Source organism: Macaca nemestrina, chromosome X (assembly GCF_043159975.1).
Source record: "Macaca nemestrina isolate mMacNem1 chromosome X, mMacNem.hap1, whole genome shotgun sequence".
Classification (NCBI taxonomy): Eukaryota; Metazoa; Chordata; class Mammalia; order Primates; family Cercopithecidae; genus Macaca; species Macaca nemestrina.
The window spans coordinates 157,802,827-157,824,072 of NC_092145.1; the positions used below are offsets into that span (position 1 = coordinate 157,802,827).

The window sequence follows — 21,246 nt, forward strand, 5'->3', positions numbered from 1 at the left end:
GTTGCCTTGGCTGGTCTCAAGCTCCAGAACTTAAGTGATCCACTTACCTTAGCCTCCCGAAGTGCTGGAATTACAGGCACTAGCCACTGTATTCAGCCCTATAGCCATTTGTTATAGCAACTGTAGGAGATTCATACACTGAGAATCCAGATAAAAATAGTTTCTAGCATTCATGAACCTAAGCCATTAGCTTATTGTCACAACGTCCAAATCTTTATATTTCCTCTTCACCATTGTTTTTTCCATTCAATATTGTGTTATTGTGGATCATATGTAACTTTTGAAACTCGACAGAGGTTTTGGTGAACAATGTACATCTCAACAATAGGATCTGTTCTTCAAGTACTAATGTAAAGTCCTAAGGAGAACTGTGTGGGAATGTTTGAAGACTCGAACTGGCAGACAGAAGAGAATGGGATTGCTTATCTTATACTCTCAGAGTGGTTGGTGCTAATTTGCTCATATTGATGCTCTTTCTGTAAAAATTCATAGAACTCTGCACATTTGGAAAGGTACCAGGGAACAGAAGGATTTGCTCTAAGTGACACCAAGCATTCAGTTCCATCTACAGAGCAAATACGGCTTCATTACTCCCAGATAACATTTTTTTTAAGACAGACTCTCCCTCTGTTGCCCAGGCTGGGGTGCAATGGCATGATCTCAGCTCACTGCAACCTCCGCCTCCTGGGTTCAAGTGATTCTCCTGCCTCAGCCTCCCAGCTAATTTTTGTATTTTTAGTAGAGATGGTGTTTCACCATGTTGGTCAGGCTGGTCTCAGATGATCCACCTGCCTTGGCCTCCCAGAGTGCTGGGATTACAGGCATGAGCCATCATGCCCAGCCCCAGACTACATATTTATCACCTTCACTTGGGCTACAGAGTAAGGACAAAGCTATGTACCAGAGTACACAAGACACCTTACATCCTGAGAATCCAGATCCTAGAATGGCTATTGGTAAAGATTAAACCTCAATCAATATGGAAAAAGCAAATGAAAAATGTGCTCACAGACTTTTTTTTAAAGAAAGAAGGTCCAACAACAAGAGGATAGATACCCTTGAAAATTTCCAGCCATTGTGTTCTGGGATGCATAAAGTTTTTATAACAATCACCTTTGACCATTTACCTCATCCAATTCATGAAATAGCCCTTCCATATCACATGCTCAAAGAGAAGCCTTCCAATTTTATTTTTCCCAAGTAGGTTTTTTTGTTTTTTAACAATAGGGACATAATGCAATGGACAACTTACTTTTTTCATCTGATTCCCTGATATGTATATATATATTTATCTATATCTATATCCATCTATATCTATATGTATCAGGGAACCAGACAAAAATATTATAAAATATATTATATATATACATGATAGCATATGTATACATATATACATACATATTGTATGTGCATGTATACATATATACATACATATTGTATGTGCATGTATACATATATACATACATATTGTAAGTGCATGTATTCATATATACATACATATTGTAAGTGCATGTATACATATATACATACATATTGTAAGTGCATGTATACATATATACATACATATTGTAAGTGCATGTATACATATATACATACATATTGTAAGTGCATGTATACATATATACATACATATTGTAAGTGCATGTATACATATATACATACATATTGTAAGTGCATGTATACATATATACATACATATTGTAAGTGCATGTATACATATATAGTGTATGTATATATTTCCTGTTGTAAATTAACATGATGACAAGATGCATTGTAAATTAACGTAAACAATTTGTGAGTTTGAGTTACTAGAGTCTGCCTCCATGGTCTGACCACATATAAATTTCAGAGCCAATAGAGAGACCATGATTTTAATAACAGGAGCCCAAACAAGGTACCACCTCTTTAGGTACAAACTGATGAGTCCAACTGGTCTTCAATACACTTCATATTTTTATCTAACCCTATTACACCATTTAGCAATATTCCATTTCCTAACTCAATATTTTTAATACCATCATCCCCTATTATTTTTATTAATGCATTGTAGATGTGCATAGTTTAAGGGTACACATTACAATTTAATACATTCATATAATTTGTAAAGAATTATTACAAATGATTTATTGTTTTAAATCAGTGTTAATTGGGGTGTCCATCACCTTAAATATTTGTCTTTTCTTTATTCTAGAGTCATTTGGCTTATTCTCTTTTAGCTATTTAGATGTGTACAATAGATTATTAAAAACTACAATCACCCTGCAAATCTATCTAGGTCCTTTTAAAAAAGAGATAATTATGATTATTACATGAATTTTTAATTAGTACGCTTACCTTTCTAAAAAGGAAATCGCCTCCTTTACCATAATGGATCCAGCTCGTTCGGCCTTCATGGGCTGCTCCGTAATCTCGTGCCCCCGCATGAGGAGGCAGTCCCAGTATAAAGGGGACGTGTAGCTGGAGAACCAAGCATAACCCAAGAGGAAAATAAACAGAATCATGGAGAAGATTAGGAGCAAGGGAACGGAGACCCAGCCACTCAGCTTTCCAAAGGTTAGGGTGAGGACAGCAATGGCAACCAGCTGCACGCAGAGCCAGAGTTGACTCTCAAAGGTTAACTCCGTGTTACGAGAGGGGTCCGGCCAGCAGCTGTCAACGAGAGTGAACGGCATGCCATAGTAGTAGTCAAACCCATAATTATATGGATGGTGGCAGTGGTCACTTCGGGAGTCGCAGTTCAAGCCTTGGTGCCATTTGCCTAAAACCAAACACACAAACACATCTACACATCAATATGTCAACATATGCCAGCCCATTGCAAAGAACATGTGAGCATTCTTCACATCAAACAATCAGCTAATGCACAAAAATAAAGTAGCAGAGATATTTTCCTTGGTTTAAAAAATCCGAGTTCCACTTAGCCACATTTTTGTTGTTGTTGTTGTTCTTTAGTTTACAGAGAAAGTTTGTATTCAGATCTGGTTGTGAGCAACAGGACAGGATAAAAAATAAGGGAGAAAAGTAGAATTGTGAGTTTCTTTCAAGGATGGGAACTACAAATTTTCTCATTCACTGAGACGACAAAGTCATAGCCAAAAAGATAGATACATCACAGAGGCAAGGCAGGTTGCAGATGATGGAAGAATAGATACATCACAGAGACAAGGCAGGTTACAGACGATGGAAGAATAGATACATCACAGAGGCAAGGCAGGTTACAGACGATGGAAGAATAGATACATCACAGAGGCAAGGCAGGTTGCAGATGATGGAAGAATAGATGTATACATAGATATAGCTAGATGGATACAGATGATAGGTAGGTAGATAGATAAATAGATAATACATAGACAGAAAGATAGGAAGATAGATAGATGAATAGATGTATATGTAGATATAGCTAGCTAAATAAATAGGGATGATAGATAGAAAGATAGATGATAGCTAATATGTAGACAGAAAGATAGGCAGATAGATGATAGAGTGAGTGGTTAGATAGATAGATAGATAGATAGATAGATAGAAGAGAGGAGAGGAGAGGACAGATTCAAATAAGTGATGGAGGATAGATGGAGCATGTATAGATGTGTGTGTAGGTGGATGGATGGATCGATAGATGACTAGGTAATTAGATAGATGCATAAATAGATCTGTGTTGTGGGTGGATGAATAGACAGATGGGATATGATAGATGAAAATAAATTATGGAGTGTACATCTATGTGTACACATGTGTATGTATATATCAATAGAGAGATAGATGTGATAAATATGATAGATACAAATAAATGATGGATGGATAGATGGGGCATGTATGTATGTGTAGGTGGATGGATGGATAGATAGGTGGGTGGCTGAGTAGGTGAGTAGATAGATAGGTGGATGGATATATATGGGCAGATAGACAGATGGATAGATAGATAGACAGATAGATAGATAGATAGATAGATAGATAGATAGATAGATAGATAGACAGACAGACAGACAGACAGACAGACAGACAGACAGACAGACAGATAGATAGATAGATAGATAGATAGATAGATAGATAGATAGATAGATAGATAGATAGATAGGATGGATAGATGAATGAATAGATGATAGGTAGATAGATAGATAGATAGATAGATAGATAGATAGATAGATAGATAGATAGATAAACAGACAGGGATAGAGATATAAGGGTGGATGGGTAGATGGATAGAGAGATGTCTAAATAGATGAATGGATGGCTAGATAAATAGATAGATACAGATGATAGATGGATAGACAGATAGATACATGATAGATGAATGGGTGGATGAATAGATTATAGATGATAAATAGATAGATGATGGGTAGATAGATATATAGATGATAGATAAATGATAGATGATGGATTGATCAATAGACAGACAAAGAGGTAGATAGACAGGTAAAAGGATGGACAGATAGATGCATAGAGATATATGGATTGATAGATGGATGGAGAAACAGAGAGAGATGACCAATGGTAGCTATAGATAAATCATGGAGGATGGACCCAGCATGGATGGATGAATAGCTGGCTGGCTGGAAATCCTAGGAGCTCTCATTAAAACTGATTGAAGTAAGGGACTTATTCAGTAAAATGTACCACACCTTGAATGATCACCAAAGGGTGCGTGTGAGTCCTGCTAGCATGTGGATGCCCAGCAAACCCCCAGAGGCTGTGATAATGTGTATCTACTAGGAATATTAACAGTTTCCTGTATGTGGTGAGGGTCCAATCAAGAATGCCTGTGCTTCCATCAACCTCTGAGTGTCTATGGGGGTAGGTAGAGGAGAGGCAATGCTACTGGCTTAGGCTTCCTGTCCTGCAACCCCACAGAGATTGCCTTCTCTTATCAACAGCAGATGTGTTACAAAAATTGAAGGGATTTAAAATAGCACGTGATTCTCACGTCAGCTGAAACCCAGGCTTCCCAAACAGGAATGGTAGCTGGAGTTACAACTACTGGGTGGCTGAAGACTTCTATCATCCCTAGCAGTGAGAAGAAAACCTGTGTGGTCCAGTCTTAGTGAAATGAAGAGGCAGGTGACAGGATACACGGTGAGAGACTATGCGGGCAGGCAGAGCCAGAAAAATTTTATGTTCTTGTAATATGTTCATTTTAAAACATCTCCTATCACTGAGCTGTGTGAAGAATCAGACTGGGTGTGGTGGCTCACACCTATAATCCCAGCACTTTGGGAGGCCAAGGCAGGCAGATCACTGGAGGCCAGGAGTTCAAGACCAGCCTGGCCAGCATGATGAAACCTCATCTCTACAAAAAATACAAAAATTAGCCAGTCGTGGTGGCACGCGCCTATAGTCCCAGCTACTCGGGAGGCTGAGGCATGAGAATCCCTTGAACCCAGGAGGTGGAGCTTGCAGTGAGCTGAGATCGTGCCACTGCGCTCCAGCCTGAGCGACACAGCAAGAGTCTGTCTTAAAAATAATAATAATAACAAAAGAACTCCTGGCACAAGCAATCCTCCCACCTCAGCCTCCAGAGTAGCTGGGACCATAGGCACATGCCGCCATGCCCAGCTAATTTTATATTTTTAGAGACAAGGTCTTTCTATGTTGCCCAGGCTGGTCTGAAACTCCTGGCTTTCAGTGATCCTCCCACCTTGGCCTCCCAAAGTGCTGGGATTGTAAGAATGGGCCACTGAGCCTTTACATAAGACATTGTAAAATAAAGTGTTTCCGAGAAAGTCATAAATCAAGGGTAGAACAAAGGACATTATTACCTTATGATCAATGACTAACACCAATCCTTGTGTCTTACCTATAAGCCCCGTGCTGTATCCTTGCTTCTTTAGCAAGGCTGCAAATGTTGTCTCATTAAGAGGGAGGCCTGCGGGAACTGCAAGATTATGGACGACACGTCTATTACCACTAGAAACCATACCTAGAAGTAGCGTGGAAAAAAGTACAATGAGTAGGTGTTGCTATGGAGGGAATATTTTTGTCACTCCAAAATTTGCACATTGAAACCCTCACCTGCAAGGTAATGTTTAGGAGGTAGGGCTTTTAGGAGGGGATGAAGTCAGGAGGATGGAGCCTCAAGAATGAATCAGTATCCTTACAAAAGGGACCCCAGAGAGCTCCCTCATCCCTTCCACCATGTGAGGACACAGCAAGAGGGCACTGTCTATGAACCAGGAAGCAGGTCCCCAGCAGACACTGAAGCTGGCATGCCTTGATCTTGGCCAGCCTCCAGAATTCCTGACCTCAACTGATCTGCCCTCCTCAGCTTCCCAAGGTGCTGAGATTACAGGTGTGAGCCACTGTGCCCCAGCCCACTTCCCTCACCTTTAAAAATAGAACCATATGATTGGATGTGGTGACTCACACCTGTAATCCCAGCACTATGGAAAGCCGAGGCAGGAGGATTACCTGAGGTCAGGAGTTTGAGACCAGCCTGACCAATATGGTGAAACCCAGTCTGTACTAAAAATACAAGATTAGCTGGGCATGGTGGTACATGCCTGTAATCCCAGCTACTTGGGAGGCTGAGGCAGGAGAATCTCTTGAACCCAGGGCCAGAGGTTGCAGTGAGCCAAGATTGTGCCACTGCTCTCCAGACTGGGCAACAAGAGTGAAACTCCCTCTCAAAAAAAAAAAAAAAAAAAAAAAATAGAACCATGCAACCCAACAATTTCACTCCTGGGGAATATCAAAAGAATTGAGGTTCCTGAGGAACTCAAAAGGATTGAAAACTGGTATTCAAAGAAAAACTTGCACATGTATGTTCATAGCTATATTCCTCACAATCACTAAAGGGTAGAAACATCTTGTTGTCCATCAATTGATGAATGGATGGAGAAACTGTAGTGAACCCATGCGAGGGAATAGTATGCAAAATAAAAATAAAGCTCTGGCCCAGGCTACCATAAGACATTATGCTCAGTGACAGAAGCCAGTCACAGACTGTCACATACTGTATGATTCCTTTTATGTGAAATGTCCAGGACAGACATGTTCGTAGAGATGGAAAGTGGATTTTTGGTAACCAGGGGCTGGGAGAAGGGAGAATGGGGAGTGATTGCTTCATGGTGACAAGATCTCCTTTGTGGGTGATGGAAATGTTCTAGAATTGGATAGAGGTGATGGTTGTACAGTATTGGAAAAGAGCTACAAGCTACTGAATTGCACACTTTAAAACAGCTAATTTTGGCCAGGCGCGGTGGCTCGTGCCTAAAATCCCAGCACTTTGGGAGGCTGAGGTGGGCGGATCACTTGAGTGCAGGAATTCAAGACCAGCCTGGTTAACATGGTGAGACGCGTCTCTATCAAAAATACAAAAATTAGCCGGGCATGCTGGTGGGTGTCTGCAAGCTCAGCTACTCAGGAGGCTGAGGAGGGAGAATCGCTTGAGCCCGGGAGTTTGAGGCTGCAATGAACTGAGATTGTGACACTGCACTTCAGCCTGGGCAACAAAGGGAGACCCTATCTCAAAAGTAAAAAACAAAACAAACAAAAAAAGTCACCAGGTTGGGTGCAGTTGCTCATGTCTGTAATCCCAGGACTTTTGAAGGCCAAAGAGGGAGGATGGCTTGAGTTCAGGAGTTCAAGACCAGCCTGGGGAACACAGCAAGACCCTAAGTAATTTAAAGATTAGCCAGGCATAGTGGTGCACACTTGTGGTCCCAGTTACTTAGGAAGCTGAGGTGGGAGGATCACCTGAGCCTGGAAGGTTGAGGTTGCAGTGAGCCATGATTATACCACTGCACTCCATCCTGGGCAACAGAGCAAGACCCTGTCTCAAAATAATAGTAATAAATTAAAAAGTAACGAGAACATGACAATTAGAGATTAGGATAATTTCCTTCTTCTCGTTTCATTTTTGTTTTATCTAAAATTGATATATGGCCAGGCGTGGTGGCTCACATCTGTAATCCCAGTACTCTGGGAGGCCGAGGTGGGTGGATCACCTAAGGTCAGGAGTTCGAGACCAGCCTGGCCAATATGGCAAAACCCCATCTCTACTAAAAATACAAAAATTAGACGGGCCTCGTGCCACGTGCCTGTAATCCCAGCTACTCAGAAGGCTGAGGCAGGAGAATCGCTTGAACTCAGGAGGCAGAGGTTGCAGTGAGCCGAGATTGCACCACCGCACTCCAGCCTGGGTAACAGAACGAGACTCCACTTCAATAATAATAATAATAATAAATAAAATAAAGTTGATATAAATTGAGCAAAGGGATAATACTACTGTCTCCATGGGTAAAATGTTGTCATGAAAGTTGTCCAAAAATCAGATAGCTATTTCTTGGTTTATGACTTTGTGGGTTTTTGGTTGTTGCTGTTTGTTTGTTTTGAGACGGAGTCCACTCTGTCACTCAGGCTGGAATGCGGTGGCACAATCTCGGGTCACTGCAACCTCTGCCTCCCGGGTTCAAGCAATTCTCCTGCCTCAGCCTCCTGAGTAGCTGGGACTACAGGTGCCCGCCACCACACCTGGCTAATTTTTGTATTTTTAGTAGAGACGAGGTTTCACCATGTTGGCCAGGCTGGGCTCAAACTCCTGACCTCAAGTGATCCACCCTCCCAAAGTGCTGGGATTACGGGCGTGAGCCACCGTGCCCAGCCATGACTTTGTGGTTTGAAAGAAAAAATATATATTTTCTGGTGACAGACTGAATGTGTAAACACATGTGGTATTAATTATTTCATTCCAAGAGAGTTTATCTTTGTTGACCCGGGAAACTCAAACGTACACCTTATGGCTTGGAATTCGGGTAAAAAGCTGTCATTGCCTCAAAAGACACTCAGTCACACAGGGTGATCTTGCATCTCTTCGAAGTGCAGTGATTATGGGGTGGACGGTGGTAGCTGTGTATGCCAGTGCATCTATGCACATGTGTGCTTTTTCTTTTCTTTCCTTTGTATCTTTTTTTTTTTCTTTCTTTCTAAGACATGCTCTATCAACAAGGCTAGAGTGCAATGCTGTGATCACACTCACTGCAGCCTCAAACTTCTGGGCTCAAGCGATCCTCCCACTTCAGCCTCCCAAGTAGCTGGGACCACAGGCGCATACCACCATGCTCAACTTATTAAAACATTTTTTTGTGGAGATGGGGTCTTGCTCTGTTTCCCAGGCTAGTTTGAAACTCCTGGGCTCAAGCAATCCTCCCACCTTGGCCTCCCGAGTTCTGGGATTACAGGCATGAGCCATCATGCCCAGCCCTTTTTTACTTGTTAACGTAGTCAAGCCACATTTTTATTTCCTCTCATCCTAACATGAGGGCAGAGTCCAGCAGAGCCCGCCAGTTTGCACACCTGATCGGATGGGGTATCTTCCCGTCAAGAACGCGGACCGGCTTGGGCTGCAGAGGGAGGCGGCCGAGATGTGTTGAGTCAGTCGCACGCCTTCCCTGGCAAGGCGGTCGATGTGAGGTGTCCTGAAGCAGGAGAGGCAAGGTGTATTGGAGAGAAGGAAAAGGTGGGGGGCAGGGGAAGCAGAGAAGAAGAGTGAGAGAAAGACAGAGAAAGACAAACAGAAAGGCACAGGTGGAAAGAGAGAGGAGAAACAGACAGGGAGAGAGGGAGAGACCCAGAAAGCGAGGCAGAGAGAGAGAGACAGAAAGAAAGGATAAGAGAGAGAGAGATGAGAAAGAGAGCAACAGAGAAGGACAGAAAGAGACAGATGAAAGAGAGAGATGAAAAGAGAGAGAGAGAAAGAGACAAGGGTAAGACACACAGAGAGAAACAGAAAAAGATGGAAAGAGAGAGACAGACAGAGGGAGAGAGAAAGAGACAGACAGAAAGAGGGAGAAAGAGAGAGACAGAAAGAGGGAGACAGAGAAAGACAGAGAGGGACAAACAGAGAGAAGATGAGAGAGAAAGAGAGAGAAATAGAAAGAGAGAGATGGAAAGAGACATACAGAGTTTAAGAGAGAGACAGAGAGAGAGACAGAAAGAAATGGAAAGAAAGAGATAAACAGAGGGAGGGAGACAGAGAGAAACAGAAAGAGAGGTGGAAAAAGAGACAGACAGACGGAGGGAGATAGAAAGACAGAGAGAGACGAACATAAAGAGAGATATGAAGAGAGAGAAAGAGACAGAGAGATATAGAAAGAGAAATGGAAAGAGAGAAGAAGATAGAGAGAAAGAGAGAGACAGAGAGTGATGGAAAGACAGAGAGAGGGAGAGAGAAGGAAAGACAGAAAGAGAGAAAGAAATGGATAGGATGAGATAGACAGAGAGAGATGGAGACAGAGACAGACAATCAGAGGGAGACATAGAAAGAGATACAAGCAGACAGAGAAAGGGGGGAGACAGAGACAGACATAGAAAGAGATGGAGAGACAGAAAGAGATGGAAACAGAAGGACAGAGAGAGGGAGAGAGACAGAAAGAGATAGGAAGAAATGGATAGAATGAGAGAGACAAGGAGAGAGGGAGACAGAGACAATCAGAGAGAGATAGAAAGAGAGACAAGCAGACAGAGAGGGGTGACACAGACAGGCATAGAAAGAGATGGAGAAACAGAAAGAGGAGAGAGAGAGAGAGAGAGAGACAGAGACAGAGAGACAGACAGGGAGATCTGAAGATAAACAACATCTCTGTTTGTTATGATTTCCAGGTGCCCAGAGGTAACTGCACACGGAGTTCATTTTTCTTTTTTGCCCGTGTCAAGGTGAAGTATAACTGAGATTCCAGGCAGCTGTTGTTCTGCGGGGATCGTATACCTGGGTGCTGCTATATGGTGTCCATTCCCTGTACTACAGCCTTACAAAATAAAATGCTTAAGGGATGGGGTCTGAATCATCGAGGCTAATTGCTTACAGACCTTACTTATGCCTGACTACTTACAGACCACCCACCCACCGGTTTGATAGCTACATTTCCCTGCAGTCTATGTAGGTTGCAAAACTGTCATATGATTAAATAACCAAAAGAAGGAAATCCCATCATTTTTGACAACACAGATGAACTGGAAGGGTATTAGATTAAATGAATAAAGCCAAGCACAGAGAGACAAACATCGCATGATCTCACTTATGTGTGGAATCTAAAATAGCAAACTCAGAAGTAGACAGTAGAATGGAGGGTATCGGGCTGGGGTGAGGGTCGAGAACAGGTAGGTTAAAGGACACAGTGTTTCACGGAGCCAAACATGAATGAATCCTCTATTTGATTTATTCCTCACATAGAGGAATAAATTTAAGAGATAAGTTTGCAGATTGTGGTGACTATAGTTAATAAGAATGTATTCTATTCTTGAAATGCCATAATTTTAACCATTCTCACCACATATAAATCATAAGTATGTGTGGTTGTGCATGTTAATTAGCTTGATTTAGCTATTCCACAATGGATCCATGGATCGAAACATCATGATGTACACCAGAAATACACACAACTGTAATTTGTCAATTACAAAATAATTTCACAAGAGACTTCTGGAGGCCGGAGAGACTTCTGAAAAAAGATTCAGTCTCCTCTTGGATGAAAAGAAAATATAATGAGTTCTGCATTATTCATGAGAGAAATTATGACAGGTAACTGGTGCAAGAAGAATTTCCAGCTTTACCAAGGTGCGTATCTAACTTTTTTTTCAGATATGGAAGTCACCTACCGACTTTTTTTTTTTTTTTGAGACGGAGTCTCGCTCTGTCGCCCAGGCTGGAGTGCAGTGGCCGGATCTCAGCTCACTGCAAGCTCCGCCTCCCCAGTTCATGCCATTCTCCTGCCTCAGCCTCCCGAGTAGCTGGGACTACAGGTGCCCGCCACCTCGCCCGGCTAGGTTTTTGGTTTTTTTTTAGTAGAGACGGGGTTTCACCGTGTTAGCCAGGATGGTCTCGATCTCCTGACCTCGCGATCCACCCATCTCGGCCTCCCAAAGTGCTGGGATTACAGGCGTGAGCCACCGCGCCCGGCCCACCTACCAACTTTTAAAACATTATTTATTTTGCAAAGAAAAAAATTGTAAACTGCATTCCTGGAGCACATGTGCCTGGTTTTAGATTTCGCATTATAATCTCACTTCTCAAATTGCTAGTATTTTCAGCAAAACACCGATACCCCACGCTAACATACTCTCTGTAAATATCTGCTATTTATGGACACCATGTTTCTGTGCTTTTGGGTGAGTCCTCCCTTCTTTTCTCATAAGTAATGGTTGATTTTTGGCGACTACTTTTTCATGACTCTTAGCTCTGTTGTCGAAAACTGTGATGACTACCTTCAGCATCTATTAGTCACACAATGCAATGATCTTAAAAGTGTATGATGTATGTCTTATAATGATGTACTCCTAAGCTCAGTATAAGAACGGCTAATACAGATGGCTTCTATAATCCACCACAAAGCTCTGAGTTTGTTTCATATCTGTTTTTCTTCTTTCAGAATGCCCATTGTTAAAAATACAAGCTCATCACCTTAAAGAATCTGTTGGCTCCCCAAATTAGGAAAACAGAATGAATTCTACTGAATAGACATATTCACATTTATATATTTATGAATATATGTAATTGAATATATAAATATATATTCATAAATATGTATAAATTTATGAATTTATGAAGAAGGAAATCCCATAATTTTCAACAACACAGATGAATTCATAAATATGTATAAGGTTATGAATATATTTATATATTATGAATATGAATATATATTTATAATATATTTTATATATTAATATATATTTACAATATATACTATATATTATTACTATATTTACAATATATACTATATATTAATATATATAAATAATATATATAGTATATATAATATATATTATAATATATATATAATATATAATATATTAATATATACTATATATTATTTATATATATTAATAATATATACTATATATTATTTATATATTAATAATATATACTATATATTATTTATATATTAATAATATATACTATATATTATTTATATATTAATAATATATACTTTTATATATTATGAATATGTATGAATATATATTTGTTTTATATAAATATTTACATAAATTTATAAATATATAAATATTTATTGTTTTATATAAATAAATATTTTACACATATTTATTTAAATATACTTCTATAAAATATACAAAATGTGTTTATATTTACTTAAATATATTTATATATAAATGTGTATAAATTTATTTAAATACATTTGTATGAAAATGAATATATATTCATAAACATACAAATATGTATATATTCATGTATATATGAATAACATATTCATATATATTTGTAATATATTATATACTCATCTATTATAAATATATTCATAAATGTTTATATATTGAATATACATTCATATATTCATAAAAGATTGATATATAATATAATAAATGTATGATATATATTTTATGTTATAGAATATATTCATATATGAAATATATCACATATATTTATAATTATATTTATGTGTTTATGTCTACAATGTACATGTATATACAATCATCATGCTTCATAATAGACTGCATGATAGAGGGTAGTTGTGTGTTAGGTACTATTCTAAGTTCTTCACACATATAAACTCAGGGGTATAAAGTCTTCTCTGCATTAGACAAATAAGAAAACTAAGACACAGAGAGGTTCAGCGACTTCTCCAAGACTTCAGAGCTAGTAAATGCAGAGCCAGGACTCGGGTCCGGACAGCCATGCTTTTACTATGACTATCCCGGTTAATGCTAGAGACGCTGGATGAGCTGATTACCCTGATCTGATCACTATACATTGTATGTATCCCAATCTCACTGTGTACCCCGTGAAGATGGACAATTATTATTTCTTAAGTTTAAAAACTGAATGAGATTCAAATTAAAAGTATTAAAAATGTAATTGTAAAACTATTAAATAATCTAAATAATTTAAAACTATCAAATTTGGTTTTGCATATAGATGCAGTCGTATAATTTATCAGCCTGCGGAACCTGAATGACTGATGAATGTATGACTCGCCATGAAACCGCCTTACCTGATGGTGTCATTGCCATAGCAGCCCAGATCTCCAATACCCAGGTCATCAACCATGATCAGGACAATATTAGGCTTGTCGTCATGCACCCTGTGTGCCTGGCACGTGTTCAAGAATGTGCACACCAAAGACATGAAGACCAAGGGGCTCCTGGAAAGCAAGCGGGGATTTTATTGGTATCAGGCTTCTCTGGGTGGATTCAGGATCCACCTCCCAACACAACACAACAGGGGTCTTTGGAGATCACGTGGATCTCCCAGACGTCTACCTAAGCTCAAGAGTGTCTCTCTCCAAGCACCAAGCACTGCTGCTGAATGGTAGCAGAAGTGCCCAAAGGAATGCTCTCTTGGCTTCTCACTTTGCATAAACTAAGGCTAAAACAACAGATGTTAACGTGGATGCAGTGAAAAGGGAACCCTTTTACACTGCTAATGGGGATGTACTACCGCTGTGGAAAACAGTATGGAGATTCCTTAAAGAACTAAAAGTAGATCTACCATTTGATCCAGCAATCCCACTCCTGGGTATCTACCCAGAGGAAAAGAAGGCATTATATATAAAAGACACTCGAAGCCGGGTGTGGTGGCTCATACCTGTAATCTCAGCACTTTGGGAGGCCGAGGCGGGTGGATCACCTGAGGTCAGGAGTTTGAGACCAGCCTGGTCAACATGGTGAAACTCTGTCTCTACTGAAAGTACTAAAATTAGCCGGGGGAGGTTTCAGTGAGCCAAGGTTGCACCACTGCACTCCAGCCTGGGTGACAGACCGAGGCTCCATCTCAGAAAAAAGAAAAATCAAAAACAAAAAAACCCCACAAAAAACAACAACAACAACAAAAACAAAGACACTTGCACATACATGTTTATAGCAGCACAATTTGCAGTTGCAAAAATGTGGAACCAACCCAAATACCCATCAATCAATGAGTGGATAAAGAAAATGTGATGTATAGAGATACATATCTATAGATTTTATGCAAAGTGAGAAGCCAAGAGAGCATTCCTTTGGGCACTTCTGCTGCCATTCAGCAGCAGTACTTGGTGCTTGGAGAGAGACACTCTTGATCTATAGATATCTATATATACCACATTTTCTTTATCTATATAGATCTATAGATATCTATCCATATCACATTTTCATATACATATACATACACACACACCATGGAATACTACTCAGCCATAAAAAGGAATAAAATAATATCATTTGCAGCAACCTAGATGGAGTTGGAGACAATTATTCTAAGTAAAGTAACTCAGGAATGGAAAACTAAATGTTGTATGTTCTCACTCGTAAGTGGCAACTAAGCTATGAGGATACAAAGACATAAGAATGACGCAATGGACTTTGGGGACTCAGGGAAAGGGTGGGAGGGGAGTGAGGGATAAAAGACCACACATTGGGTACAGTGTACACTGCTCGGGGGATGGGTGCATCAAAATCTCACAAATCACCACTAAATAACTTATCCATGTAATCCAACATCACCTGCTCCCCAAAAACTATTGAAATTTTTTTAAAGGCTAAAGTAGATGCCCTTCCAGGAGGGAAGTCTGAAAACATGTACTAGGAGGCAAATCATTGCAGAAGATGGAGACGATAAGACTCCTGAGGTTAACTCCCTCTTCCAGGGTCTTAACCTCATTTAAGGGACTTAAATGAGTCTCTAAGGTTAAGGGATTTAACCTTAACTTAATTCTAAAATTAGTTTTTATTCCAATGTAAGGGCTTGTGGGTGTATGTGTTCCTTACAGTACTATTCATAATGGCCAAACACCTCAGTGTCCATCACTGGATGAATGGATAAAGAAAATGCAGTGCACATACACCATGGAATACTATTCAGCCTTAAAAAAAGAATGAAATTCTGTCATATATGACAACATAGATGAACCTGGAGGTCATTATGCTAAGGAAAATAAGCTTGGCACAGAAACACCAATACCACATGATCTCACTTGTCTGTGGAATCTCAAAAAGTTGATCTCATAGAAGGAAAGGGTAGAATGATGCCCGCTAGGAGCTGGGGGACCAGTGGGGGGCTTGGGGAGATGTTGGTCGAAGGATAAAAAATTTCAATTTAACAGGAGAAATAAGTTCAAAGAATCTATTATACTTATGTTGACTATAGTTAATAAGAATGTATTTTAGAGTTGAAAATTACTGATAAAATCTACTCAAAGTATTCTCATCACAAATAGGTAAGTGGATGAGGTACCTTGTATTAGCATAATTGAGCCATTCCAAAATACAGGCATATTTCAAAACATCAAGTTGTACACCGTAAATCTACACAATGTTTATATGTCAGTTTTTTTGACTCAAGGGACAATAAAAAAAGAAAAAGAAATTTAAAAAAGAAAAAAAAGAAAAATGAATTTAAATAAAGAAACAAAAAATAAAAATAAAATATTCATAAATATCATTACTCCAAATTTTTAAAAAGTCAGGCTGCAGTGGCTCACACCTGTAATCCCAGCTTTTTGGGAGGCTGAGGCAAGAGAATCAGTTAGTCACCAGCTTGGGCAACATAGTGAGACCCCATCCCTACAAAATATATAAAAATGAGCTGGGTGTGGTGGTGCATGCCTATAGTCCCAGCTATTCTGGAGGCTGAGGTGGGAGGATTGCTTGAGCTCAGGAGTTCAAGGCTGCAGTGAAGTGAGATCGTGCCACTGTACTCTAGCCTGGGCTACAGAACGAGACCCTCAAAAGAAAAAAAAGTGTGGGGATAGCAGCTTTTGTTGGAGAAAAGAAAACAAGCAAAAAATATATAGGTAAATAAAATAAGGAATTACCAAGTAAAGGAAAAGTGGAAGTTGGGGGAAGAACTGAAATGAAGAAAAGAAAGAAATGTGGAATCTGAGGATCACTTGAGTCCACTTCATGGTTTTGCTCAGTCCCAGCTGAGGTCATATTTTCTTAAGGACACACATGACGCTCTTCTCAGCATATCCCTACTCAGTTATCAGGTAATGAATATTGGACATGTGGATTATTGATTCAATCCCTATCTCATCTCTATATAATGTTTCAAAACCCACTTCAAATATCTCCTCTGAGAGGAAAAATACAAACAGGAGTTCATCCCTATTGGCTCTCAGAGTCCTTTGTAAATACTCTGAAACAATGATAGCCACAGAAGTTTACAATTTTTTTTTTTTTTTTTTTTTGCTTTATGCGAACATCTCCTTGAAGATTGAGAACGTCTTGCAGGCAAAAGCTACATGCTCAGGACTGTGGGTCAAATTCCCGAAGTTACAGAAATGCTTTTCATCTGTGCAAAGTTAGTTGAATTGTTTTATCACCCCCTGTTTTTACAATGCTTTAAAATCATATATACGGTTGGGCACAATGGTGACTCACACCTGTAATCCCAGCACTTTGGGAGGCTGAGGCGGGAGGATTCCTTGAGCCCAGGAGTTCAAGACCAACTTGGGCAACATAATGATAACCTGTCTCTACAAAAAATAAAAATAAAAAATTAGCTGGGCATGGCGATAAGCACCTGAGGTCCCAGCTACTCTGGAGACTGAGTCTGGAGGATCACTTGAGCCCGGGAGTTGAAGGTTTCAGTGAGCTATGACTGCACCACTGTAGTCTACCCTGGGTGACAGCAAAACCCTGTGAAACCCCGTCTCTAAAATAAATAAAAATAAACATAAACTCATATATATCTGTTGGAAATTTACAGTTTGTATTTATATCAATTGCCTAACTCTCTCCTACCTTTTTTTAAAAGTCACACACTTACTAAGTTGAGAGAATGAACTTAGTCATCTTATGGCCAGTCATATAAAGACAGCATGTTGACTCATAGTAGGTTACAAGAAAAGAAAAAGAAAAAAGAAGAAAAAGACAGATGATATTAAATGCCTCCATCCGTAAGGCTGAATTCACAAATACACAGAATTATACATTAGATTCAATGTGCTCACAATGTATTATGCAGCTTTACCTACCTGGGCCTCATTGTGCAGCTCGGAGAACCTTCTTGCTGTCTTTGGCAGAAGACACAGACAGGATTAAAAAGACTAAAAAAAAAAAAAAACAAGTATCATTCATGTGTCAGTTAAATTAGTTCCCAGCATGAAATTCTCACTAGAGACTTGGGAGCCGTATCCATAATTCCAACATTTTAAAATTGATTTTCCGAGGTCACTACTACACGAATCCTGAACTCTCAATGAGTTCATTATTTTGACCTTTTTTTTTTTAGATGGAGTCTCGTCTCATCCTGTCACCTAGGCTGGAGTGCAGTGGTACGATCTCGGCTCACTGCAACCTCTGCCTCCCTGGTTCAAGCCATTCTCCTGCCTCAGCCTCCTGAGTAACTGGGATTACAGGCGTGCACCACCACGCCCAGCTAATTTTTGTATTTTTAGTAGAGATGGAGTTTCACCGTGTTGGCCAGGCTGGTCTCGAACTCCTGACCTCAAGTGCTCTGCTCATCTTTTGGCCCATTTTTAAAAGAACTCCTGCTGCCCCAAGTCCCGGGGCTCTTGGCTGAATTGTCTCGGTGGAAAAACCTACCCTGAAACACGCTGGCACAAGAGAATTGTCTCAGTGTCCTGCCAAGCCTACAAGTTTAGACTCAGAAAGCCTCTGTGTCCTGAATAAGGAAAGGGGCAATTAATCAAAATGAGCTGCCTCTTTTTTCACTGCATTAATGCAAATGCAGAAACCACTGAATGACTAATGGTTGTATTTAATTGGCAGTGGCGGGGGCGGGGCGGGGGTGGGTGTTTAGGACTAAGGGATATGACAGCCAAATGCATTACAGTGAAAGAAAAGCCCGTCTGTAGTCTGCAAGTTACTACCCATATTTGTACCTTAAAATAACACTAAGGACAAAATACAAACTCATTCCTCCTTAAATTCATTTTGCTCCAAAGCATGGATACTCTGGTCACATACTACACACACTACATACACACACACACACACACACACACACACGCACACTCACACACACGATCTTGGTTAAGAAAGAAAAAGAAGGAGAGGGAGGGAGGGAAGAAAGAAGAAAGGGTATGAGAGTAACAGAAAGGAGAGAAACTTACCCACACTAAAATTGGCTTGGAATCAATTTCTCAATGCCTAAGCTGATCCATTGAGTTTCAGAGTACAATAGGTCAAAGGATCTTTCGACTCTGCCCTTTTCAACGAGAGGTTATAAAACAAAAAAAGGCTGAGAAAATGTGTCCAAACAAACCTCCCCCATCTCACCTATCAGCCGTCTTGTCTCTCTAATGTCTGGGAACAGAACAAACAGGCTGTTCTGCAAAGGCTTGGCCTCTTCTAGCAGCTGCCTCGAATCATTGCCAAAGCGTTAGCCGCTCCATCTCACCTCCCTCTGCCATGGGAGGGCTGGTCCATGCTAGGCTCACCCAGATGGTTCATCTTAATTATGTGCAAATGAGGCAATCTGCACCCCACATTTGCAACTCCTACTACACATCCAGGAAAAGAAAAGAAAAACAACAGCACACCGACAACAAAACATCACATTCAGCGACACACCTACAGCCTTTCTTGCTAACTCTGAATGTTCTTATATGTGATGACCACCAAAGCCATTCATCGCACCAGAATTAAGACTGGTTGTTTTGAGCCAGAGCAATCCTGTTTGATGTCCCTTGCATTGCAGTGACCTCATGGTCTATAGCAGTGCCTCAGGGACATCTGTGCTCCCAATTAAAAGTGGTGGGTGGGTGGGTGGGAGGGAAATGGAAGGTCTTCCCTCTCTTTATATCTTAATAATATTCAACAAGGTGAAGTGTGGGAAATAATTTGGAAGATGGTAGGTGTACTGTTCATCCACACCCTGCCCCAAATGGATGGCTATTATATTAAACAACACAGATGCAAAGCCAGATAGTAACTCTCCCAGCATTTTAAATAAAGAGTTGAAAATATCAGAGGGCATACATAACCCTCTCCCGACAAAACACCATTTTGCGAGATGGAACACTCCATTAAACATGCTATTGTATGATTCCATAAACTCTAGAAACCGGGTGGGTTTTTTTGTTTTTTGTGTTTGTTTGTTTGTTTTGAGACTGGGTCTCTCTCTGTTACCCAGGCTGGAGTAAAATGATGGTGATCACAGCTCACTGCCGCCTCAACTTCCCAGGCTCAAATGATCCTCCTGCCTCAGCCTCCCGAATAGCTGGGACTACAGGCACCCACCAGTCCATGGATAATTTTTATATTTTTACATAGTCTCACTATGTTGCCCAGGCTGGTCTCAAACTCCTGGGCTCAAGCAATCCTCCCATCTTGACCTCCCAAAGTGCTGGGATTACAGGCGTGAGCCACTGCATCCAGCCTGGAAACCAGATCTTGCATCAGACCAGAGATGCCGATTTCTTCAGGTAAATGTACCTGGAGAGGAATTTTGAACTGGAATGGTCTGAAAACACCAAAAGTACACATGTTAAGAAGATGTGAACTTATTCCCTAGAATGAAAATTTACATATAAAGGGCTGTGCTTTTTTTTTTTTTTTTTTTTTTTTTTGAGATAGTCTCACTCTCTTGCCCAGGCTGGAGTGCAGCAGCACAATCTCAGCTCACTAAAATCTCTGCCTCCTGGTCTTAAACGATTCTCCTGTCTCAGCCTCCTGAGGAGCTGGAATTACAGGTGCCTGCCACCATGTCTGGCTATTTTTTTTCTTCCTGATTTTATTTTATTTTATTAATTTATTTTTATTATACTTTAAGTTCTAGGGTACATGTGCACAGCATGCAGGCTCGTTACATAGGTATACATGTGCCATGCTGGCCTGCTGTATCCATCAGCCCGTCATTTACATTAGGTATATCTCCCAGTGCTATCCCTTCCCCGCCCCCCACCCAATGACAGGCCCAGTGTGTGATTTTCCCCAGCCTGTGTCCAAGTGTTCTCATTGTTCAATCCCCACCTATGAGTGAGAACATGTGGCGTTTTGTTTTCTATCCTTGTGATAGTTTGCTCAGAATGATGGTTTCCAACTTCATCCATGTCCCTGCAAAGGACATGAACTCATCCTTTTTTATGGCTGCATAGTATTCCATGGTGTATATGTGCCACATTTTCTTAATCCAGTCTATCATTGATGGACTTTTGGGTTGGTTCCAAGTCTTTGCTATTGTGAATAGTGCTGCAATAAACATATGTGTGCATGTGTCTTTATAGTAGCATGATTTATAATGCTTTGGGTATGGGTATATGCCCAGTAATGGCATCGCTGGGTCAAATAGTATTGCTAGCTCTAGATCCTTGAGGAATCGCCACACTGTCTTCCACAATGGTTGAACTAGTTTAC

The 21,246-nt window shown here is 40.3% G+C and overlaps 1 protein-coding gene across 6 annotated transcripts in view; it reads right to left on the minus strand.

Moving 5' to 3' along the window:
• LOC105478263 (arylsulfatase F) overlaps nt 1-21,246 on the minus strand; it is an 84,102-nt gene that overhangs the window by 33,202 nt on the left and 29,654 nt on the right. For 5 of the 6 annotated variants that reach the window (XM_071088291.1, XM_071088293.1, XM_071088294.1 and 2 more), the window contains 5 exons: nt 17,901-17,972; nt 13,938-14,087; nt 9,289-9,410; nt 5,792-5,914; nt 2,335-2,758 (listed from right to left, as the gene is read on the minus strand). In XM_071088291.1, coding sequence (XP_070944392.1) covers nt 2,335-2,758; nt 5,792-5,914; nt 9,289-9,410; nt 13,938-14,087; nt 17,901-17,972 — 891 coding nt within the window. Of the gene's footprint in view, nt 1-2,334; nt 2,759-5,791; nt 5,915-9,288; nt 9,411-13,937; nt 14,088-17,900; nt 17,973-19,167; nt 19,187-21,246 lie in introns of those variants that run through there. The other variant, XM_071088295.1, reaches the window with a different exon arrangement.